The sequence below is a fragment of the Fonticula alba genome, assembly GCF_000388065.1.
Source record: "Fonticula alba strain ATCC 38817 unplaced genomic scaffold supercont2.3, whole genome shotgun sequence".
Lineage (NCBI taxonomy): Eukaryota > Rotosphaerida > Fonticulaceae > Fonticula > Fonticula alba.
In genome coordinates, this window is record NW_009242973.1 from 1559320 (window position 1) to 1567720 (window position 8401).

The following is an 8401-nucleotide window of genomic DNA, read 5'->3' on the forward strand; positions in this document are numbered from 1 at the left end:
GCGGCGTCGGCCCGCGTGTACCCGCCGACGGCTGGCGGGCCTGTTGGCACCGGCCCGGCGGCCCCGGCGCCTTGGTGCTCGCCGGCCCGATCGTCCCCCCCCCCCCGCGCGGCTCGGTCGCGGGCCTCCCCGGTCCGCCCGCCCCGGGGGTGCGGGGCGTGTTCCCAGGCCGCCCGGGGGTGGCCGGCCGCGCCCCCATGCTGCCCTGGGCGGCGGCGGCCCGCGGCTTGCGCCCGCTCGCCGAGGGAGCCTCGCCCCCTGCTCCTCCTGCCCCACCGGGGGGAGGGTTATGCATCACTTGCTAAGGTGGGCATCTCGCGCCCTTGGGGCACACGCTGACCCCCCCCCCCCCCCCGCTCGCCCTCGGCCGCGTGTGTTCGCACGCGCCCGGATTTCCCCCGCCTGCTTCCACCGGCACACGCGTGTGTTCCCCGCCGCCGCCGCCGCCGCCGCCGCCACCGTCTGCCCCGGGCCGAATCGCAGGCTCGTGCCGCCCCGTCCCCACTCCCGCGAATGGTGCGCCTCCTATTTGACACACCGACCCCGGCCGGGCCCAGGCGCCGGCGCGCGCTTGGGTTGAAGACCACCGATCTCCTGCTCTCCCCCCCTCCCCCCTCTCCTTTCCTCCGCGCACGCCCCGCTCTCCCTCCCCCTCCTGTGAAGCCTGGGTCCATCCCCCGTGTAAGCCCCCACCGCCTTCCTTCTGCATTGCCCTCCCTCCTTACGCACCGCCCCCGCCCCCTCCCACACACACACACACACACACACACACACACCTTTTCGCCGCGCTCGCTCACCCCGTCACGCCCTGCCCCTCCCCCCTTTCTGTCGTTCCAGAGCACAGCCCCCGCCATCCCTCCCCCCCTCGCCACCTTTTCCCCAGTCTCATGCTCCTTCGTCCGCGAGCTGAATCACGGTTTATGGTGTCTGCCAGTCAGCCTTCCGCAGCTCCCCCCCCGCCCCCTCTTGCCCGCCGCTGTCTTCGTCGTCACCCGTCGTTGTCCGCCGCGTCCCCCTGTTTTTGAGCCCCACCCTCTCGTCTCCCCCCTCCTTGTTTGTTAGTCCCCCCCCCCTCTTCCCCCTTTCCCCGCGAGTGCCTCTCCTTCCCCTCCCCCCCTTCGGAGCACACGCCCTTCACACAAAGTAGCATCAACCATGTCCGTCAATATCAACCGTCAGATCGACGACATGTTCTACCGGTACAAGATGCCCAAGCTCACGTCTCGCGTGACTGGCTCCGGTAACGGCATCAAGACCCTCCTGACGAACGTCGTCGAGGTTGCTCGCGCTCTCGAGCGCCCGCCCGCCTGTGCGTCGCCCCGCCCCTTCCGTGTCTCGCCTGCTCCATCGTATTCACCCTCACTCGGCCGTTTGTTCCCTTCGGGACTCCGCGCGCCATGTCCGTGCATGCGCGCGCGCGCGACACGCACACCTCCAGACATTACCAAGTTCTTCGGCGGCGAGCTCGGTGCCCAGACCTCCATCGATGAGAAGACCGCCCGGTACATCGTCAACGGCGCTCACCAGACTTCCAAACTGGCCGACATCCTGGACATTTTCATCAAGCGCTTCGTCCTGTGCCCCTCTTGCTCCAACCCCGAGACCGCTGTTGTGCGTGTGCTGTTCTGGCCCCCCCCCCCCCCCCCCGTTGTTCCTTCCGGTCGTTCGCCCTGGCGGCATTCGGCCCCTTCATTCTCCGCGACCCTCCCCACCCCGCCCTCCCCCTTTCATGCATCATGCGCTCACACAGCTCACACCATACCCACCGTGCACACACACACACACCCACACATCTAGACGATCACCCGCAAGGGCGAGATCTTCCTTGCTTGCAAGGCCTGCGGCTCGCGCAACATGATCGACATGACCCATCGCCTGGTCCCCTACATCCTGCGCAACCCGCCTGATGGTGCCAGCGATGACACCCTCACTTCCTCTTCCGCCGGCAAGGAGGTCCGTCGGCTATCCCTGCCATTGCCGGGGCTCCCTCCCGCTCCCCCCCCTCCCCTGTTCCTTCCTGCACACATTGACTCACGCACACGCGCACCGCATGTCACCGGCTTGGATCCGCCTTCGTAGAAGAAGCGCTCGTCCAAGTCCAAGGGCGAGACCGAGGAGGAGCGCCAGGCCCAGCGCCAGGCCCGGCGTGACGCCGCGCGCGCCCTGCGTGCCGGCGCCGCCGACGCCAAGGCCTCCGAGGACGCCGAGGACACCAAGGACGACCTGGAGACCACCGCCGGGTCCCCTGCCCTCATCAACACCTGAGCCACACGCCGCTGCCGCCTCTCGGCAGGCGCCTGGTGCTGGACCCCGAGGGCCGACCGCGTCGAGCACTTGCTGTGTGCTGTTGCCGGTTGCTCCCCCCCCCCCCCGCCTCGGCCCATGGATGTCGCGTTGATGGTTGTCAGCCACATTTCCCCCCCACCCCCCCCACATGCTCCTCCGCTGTCGCCCGTCAGCAGCAAGAAAGGGAGAGCGGCATGCGAGGAGATGCATAGAATTCGCTGACTGGTTGCGCGCGTGCGTCTACGGTCGTGGGCGCACACGCACACTTCTTCGCGCCCGATAATATACAATTACACAGCCCCCCTTCTCCTCCCCCCTGTCGGTGATATGTGTGCCTTCGCGGCGGTCTTTGGTGCAGGAGTGCGCGCCGCATGCACACAAAAGTGCCTCCCCCCAGAAGAAGCAAGAAACGAGAGGTAGGATCGGAGAAAGAGAGGAGAGAGGGAGGGGAAAAGAGGGGGTCTCCTTGTGCAGGAGACGTGTATTTTGCTAGCTCGGGCACGATCTACCGCCCTGATGCCGGGGGAGGGGAGCGGGAAGGGCCCGGGGTGCGGGTGAAACTCAAGGACAAGAAGGGAAGATGTGTGTGTGTGTGTGGGGGGGGGGGGGGGGGGGGGGGGGGCGGGGGGTCCACGCGAGGGCGAAGGGTGGGAGGGCATTTGTTGCCCGCTTAGCCCCCTGTCTTTCTCCCGGGGCGGGGCACAGGGAGAGAGAGAGAGAGAGAGGTGGCGGCGGCGACGGCGGCGAGGGGCAGGCGCAAGATCGACTGGCGGCGAGGATGGCGGGCCACGCGTCCAGCCGTGTCTGCCAATCCCCCCCCCCCTGCTCCACCTCGCACACGCTGGTCCCGCGGCGGCATCAGGAGGCCACCTGGTCTAGCACCGGCACATCCGGGCACCAGGTGCCCAGCCAGCCGGGCAGTCGGCCCGCGTGGACTTCACGCGCGATCAGGACCTCTCGGCACCGGAGCAGCCACCGAGCGTCGGCCAGGGACAGGCGCGGCCGAGCGCCCAGCCCGGCCCCGGGCAGGTACGCATGCAGGTCGACGCCGGAGGCGGCGCGCGACAGCGGCCGCGGAGACCGCGGCGACCCGGGCGCCGAAGCCCATCCCGACCCGGGGGAGGGCGACGGCATGCCCCCGGCGGGGCTGGCGATGCCAGCCGCCGGCAGGGCATCCAGGAAGATGGCACCCGGATCGACGCCCGCCGGCGGGTCAGCCGGGAGGTCCGGTGCCAGGGGCGACCGCGGCGACACGTCCACCTTCTCCATGCCGGCGGGGCCGAAGGGAATCGGCGCAAGGACCGGCGAGGGGCCATTGGCCATGCCGGCCGTCCCTCCGCCGTGGGGGGCCATTTGGCGGCCCTCCTCCAGGACGGCCTCCGGCAGCAGGCCATTGTCCGGGAAGACCACCGCCGGGGAGAACATCCGCCAAAGGCTCCGCTCGGAGATGGCCACCACCAGGGCCAGGCCGTCCAGGCCGTCCAGCAGCCAGCCCAGGCGCCCCAGGGCCCCGGTCGAGTCGACGCACTTGCTCAGCGCCACGGCCAGCTGCCCCGGGGCCCAGTGCAGCATGGACCCGGCCGGCACTTGGGCCAACGACAGCCGGGGATTGGCCACCAGCGAGGCCAGCAGCATGGCCCGGCTGGCCTGGCCGATGGACACCTGCCGGTGCCAGTACCAGCACAGCGAGGCGGGCCCCTGGATGCGCCCGGCGAAGTCGCCTGGCGTGAGGCCCGTCAGCAGGGCCAGGCGCGCGGCCTCCGGCAGGCCGACATCCAGCAGCCACCCGGCCAGCAGGGCCGGCAGTCGCGAGAGAGAGCGATGCGCGAAGAAGTCGATGTATGTCATGGCCGGTGTCAGGGCCCCGGCGTCGGTGAGGATGCGTAGATCGTGTTGCCGGACGCCGGCGCCGGCGGTGGCGACGCAATCCCCAAGCACATCCGCCCCTCGGGGCTGCTTGGCCACCGGCGGGTCGTCCTGTGGGGAAGCAAGCCCGGCATCAGTGCCTCCTGGCAGGGCGGCCAGCAGGCGCATGCGCTCCGGTGTCAGGGCCGCCTCGGCGGCTTCCAGTTCATGTAGCATGGCGCCCAGCGCGTCCAGTGCATCGCGCCGGGCGATGAACGCCTGTGTGTCGGTAGCCAGGTGGAAGTATGACAGGCCTGGGCGACCGCGCGAGGAGGGGGCATCATATGTGTGTGTGTGTGTGTGTGTGTGTAGAGGTGTGTCAGGCATGCATGTGCGTGCGCGTGTGCGTGTGCGTGTGCACGAGTCAGCGCAGCACACAGGCAGGTGCACAGGAAGCAGCCAGGAGCCAAAGCAGGGGGCATCGAAGGGGGAGGGGGGGGGGGAGATAGGAACGCACGAGTGAACCCCCGGTAGAAAAGGACCTCCTCCAGCTCGGTCAGGCAGGCGTCCAGCGAGGTGTCGGCCGCGTGCCCGGCACCGGGGCACAGACAGAAGGCCACCCCGGCGTTGGAGGTGATCCGGGTCAGGACCGGCGGGTGCGCCAGAGCCGAGGCCGGATCGAAGTTGAAGGAGTTGTACACGCGATCGAACAAGTCGGCCACACGGGCCCGGCGGTGGACCAGCTGCCCGGGCAGGGTGGCGGCCAGGGTGTGGTCGTTGTCTGCGCGCCGAGGGGGGATGGTTTTGGATGGGACATTCAAAGAGGGAGAGAGAGAGAGAGAGAGGGCAAGAGTCGAGTCAGGAGCAGGCCCCCAAGCGGCAGCAGCCAAGCACCCGTGTCGGCCCGTGCAGCGAGGCGCCGGCAAAGGAGGTTCCCCCCCCCCCCCCCCCCTGCCCTCCTACGAGACCCGGACACACGCACCGGACAAGTTGCAGAAGGCAGCCCGGGCGCGCAGGTGCGCGGCCACCTGTGTCCGGACCACCTCGCCGGTGATGGGCCCCGGCATGTCCGGCAGGACGATGTCCGTCAGCGAGGCATAGCGGGCCAGCAGGGCCAGCAGGGCCCGGGCGCCGGCCGGCGTGAAGCGATTGCGCCCGAGGCTCACCCGGGTCAGGGAGGCCGCTCGCGGGGCCAGCACCTCCACCAGGCCGGCGGTCAGCAGGTCGCCCAGCTGCCCGGCGCGGATCTGGAAGGCCGTCAGCCCCGGGGCCCGGGCCAGCAGGTGCGCCAGCGCCCGGACCGTGCCCGAGGACAGGCCATTCTCCCCCAGGTGGAAGGCCTCCAGCCGGACCGGCGCCGCCAGGGCCGCGTCCGCCTCCGGGCCGGCGGCCAGGGCCAGCTCCCCGAGGCAGGCCCCGGGCCGGTGGCCAGCGGCCAGGTCGGCCCCGCCGCGCTCCTGCCCGGCCAGCAGCAGCCCGGCCAGCAGCAGGGCCACATCCCCCGGGGCAAAGCCATTGCGCCCGAGGACGAAGCACCGCAGCCCCGGGGCCAAGCGCAGCAGGCGCTCGAAGGCCGCCACCGCCGGCGCCTCGGCCAGGACCCCGCGCCCGAGGAAGAGCTCGGCCAATTGGGCCAGGCGGCCGACGGCCGCCGGGGCCAGCCGCGCCGCCGGGTCCAAGTGCAGCGCACGCAGGCGCGAAGCGCTGCCCACCCGCAGGACCCCCACCAGGGCGGTCTCCTGGGCCGCGGTCGCTTGGGCCAGCGTCCCGCCCAGGAACAGGGCCTTGAGGGAGACATTGCCGGCGAGGGCGGCCCAGAAGGCGCGCGCGGCGGCCATCGCCGCCGGCGGGGCCACCCCCGAGCAGGGGCCCACATACCGCCGGCCCAGGCGGCCCTCCAGCAGGGCCTCCCGCGCCAGGGCCCCGGAGCACGAGTGCCCATGCAGGTGCAAGTCCCGCAGGGAGATATTCCGCCCGAGGGCCTCGGCCGCCGCCAGGGCCAGCGGCCCCTCCAGCCCCGACAGGAAGACCCGCCGCAGGGATGACCGCAGGAGGATGGCATCGACCAGGGCCTCGGCCGGGTGCTCCTGCGCCGGCAGCTCCAGGCACAGGTGCCCGAGGGCGCGGGACGCCGGCCGGCGCTGGAGCAGGTCCAGCAGCCCGGCCAGGGCCCGGGAGCTGGAGCGCCCGGCACGCAGGGCCAGCACCCGGAGCCCGGCCGGGCCCTGGGCCGCCAGCGCCCCGGCCAGCTGCCGGCCCAGCTCCGGATCCAAGATCACACAGTCGCCATCGCTGCGGCCGGCCAGGGACAGGTGCAGCAGCCGGCCCTGGCAGATGGCCAATGCCCCGGCCAGCAGGCACCCGGCCATCGGGTCCAGGCGCACGGCGCCCAGGCGCAGGGTGCGCAGCTCGGCCCCGGCATCGAGCCCGGCCGCCAGGCAATTCAACGACCCGCCAGCGTGAAGAGCCCCCCCGGGGAGGGCCACCGTGGCCAGATGCCGGTGCCGGGCCACGGCACGCAGGAAGACCCCCACATGCGGGTCATCGGCTTCGGCCGGATGGCCGGCCGGGTGGGTGGCCGGCCGGTGCGAGCAGGCGCCCGGGCCCCGGGCAGGACCGGCGCCCGGCGGCTGGCCCTCCAGGCGCAGGTGGCTGGTCTGCCCCCGGCGAAGCACCGGGGCCAGGGCCACGCGCGCGCCCTCCGCCGTCAGGCCCAGGTGCGCCAGCCAGACGCACCGGAGCGGCAAGGCGGCGCCGCCGGCGCCGGGCCCCGCCATGTCCGCCACCGGGCCCGGGCGATCGACCATGGCCCGGCACACGGCCGACAGCCCGGGCCCGCGGAGGCCGCGCTCGGCCAGCACCAACGACCGGAGGTCCGCCCGGGAGCGCAGGGCCGCCAGCAAATCCTCCAGCCCGGAGTGCCCGGCCCCCGGGGTCAAGGCCCCGGGGCCGGCGTCGATCACCAGCTCGGCCAGGCCCGACGCGCCGACATGCTGGAAAAGCCGGGTCGCGGCCTCCGGCGTCAGGCCGGCCCCTTCGCCCAGCACCAGGCACCGGAGGTCCTGGCCTCGGGCCGACGCCAGCAGGCTCAGCAGCGCGTGCAGCCCCTCCGGGCCCAGGTCATTCCCCGGGCCGATGTACAGGAAGGGGATGAGGCACCGCCGGGTGAGCTCCGGCAGGGGGTCCGCCTCCGGGGGCCCGGCCGGCCGGCGCGCCGCCCTGGCCAGGTCGCCGGATCGCGCGTGCATCTGCCGGGTGCGCGGGCAGAAGACCGCGCTGAAGCAGGGCCCGTCGACCGGGACCCCGGCCAGCGAGCCGACCATGGCCGGCGGGGCCCCGGGCGAGATGCCCCCGGCCGAGAGCGGGCTCGCCGGCATCAGGGCCCCGGACCCCAGCAGCAGCGCCGCATAGTCCTGGGCCGTGCGCGTCAGCACATCGTCCAGCAGGGCCGGATCGGCCACATCATCCAGCGTGGCGCCCGGGGGGATGGCCCGCGGCCGGGCGGCCGCCTGGCCGAGAAAGCCCCGCAGCTCCGAGGCCGCGGTCGCGTCGTCGGAGCTCATGTGCGAGGGAGGGCGCGGCGCGCGGGCGTATGTGCGCGCGTGTGGTCGTTGGTGCAAGAGGGGGAATGTGTGTGTGTGCGGAGGGAAGGAAGAGAAGATGTGTGCGCGCGCGTGCGTGCAGCGAGGGGGCGGGTGAGCGAGCAAAGGAGAGGAGGAGATGGGAGGGGAGAGGGAGGGAGAGGGAGGGAGAGAGAGAGGAAAGTGCGCGGTGGCCCCCGGCGGCGGGGGCGGATCGGGCTGGCCGAAGAAGGCGTCGCCCGCGGCCGGCGATCTGTCGTCTGGCCCCCCTGGGCGGCGGGGCCAGGGGCGCCGGGTCCCCGGGCATGGGCGCGCTCCGACGCCTGGGCGGGGGGGGGGGGCCGCGCCGGACCCGGGGGGTTGCGCGTGCGCGCGCCCCGGCTACGAGCCGGCCTCGCCGCGGGCCCGCCGCTTGTGGGGGAATGTGCCGGTGAGCGTCGGCCCACAACGAGGGCGGGGGATCCCTGCTGCCCCGCCGCCCTTCCCCGCGCCCCCGTGCCGGTGCCGGTCTCTGGCGTGCCCGTAATCCTCGCTTCGATCAGGGGGGGGGGGGGGCGTGGACACCTTCGTACAAGCGACGCGCCCGCGCTCACGGATCCGTCTGGGTGCGCGCGTGTGTGTGTGTGTGTGTGGTCATGCCCCCGGATCATCGTCTTGTGGCTGGTGCCCATGCCACCGAGAGCGGCCCC

At 72.7% G+C, this 8401-nt stretch overlaps 2 protein-coding genes across 2 annotated transcripts; one reads left to right on the top strand and one right to left on the bottom strand.

The window, feature by feature from the left end:
- The first annotated feature begins 1064 nt into the window (after window positions 1-1064).
- Window positions 1065-2426, top strand: H696_02135 (translation initiation factor 5). Its single transcript, XM_009496031.1, has 4 exons — window positions 1065-1309; window positions 1439-1611; window positions 1798-1953; window positions 2080-2426. The coding sequence occupies exons 1-4, from the start codon at window positions 1156-1158 to the stop codon at window positions 2263-2265; spliced, it is 669 nt and encodes a 222-aa protein (XP_009494306.1). The 5' UTR covers window positions 1065-1155; the 3' UTR covers window positions 2266-2426.
- A 718-nt stretch (window positions 2427-3144) lies between these two features.
- On the bottom strand, window positions 3145-7694 carry H696_02136 (hypothetical protein; the record flags this gene model as incomplete). Its single annotated transcript, XM_009496032.1, has 3 exons — window positions 3145-4445; window positions 4649-4912; window positions 5114-7694. The coding sequence occupies 3 exons, from the start codon at window positions 7692-7694 to the stop codon at window positions 3145-3147; spliced, it is 4146 nt and encodes a 1381-aa protein (XP_009494307.1).
- Between the last annotated feature and the right edge of the window lie 707 nt (window positions 7695-8401).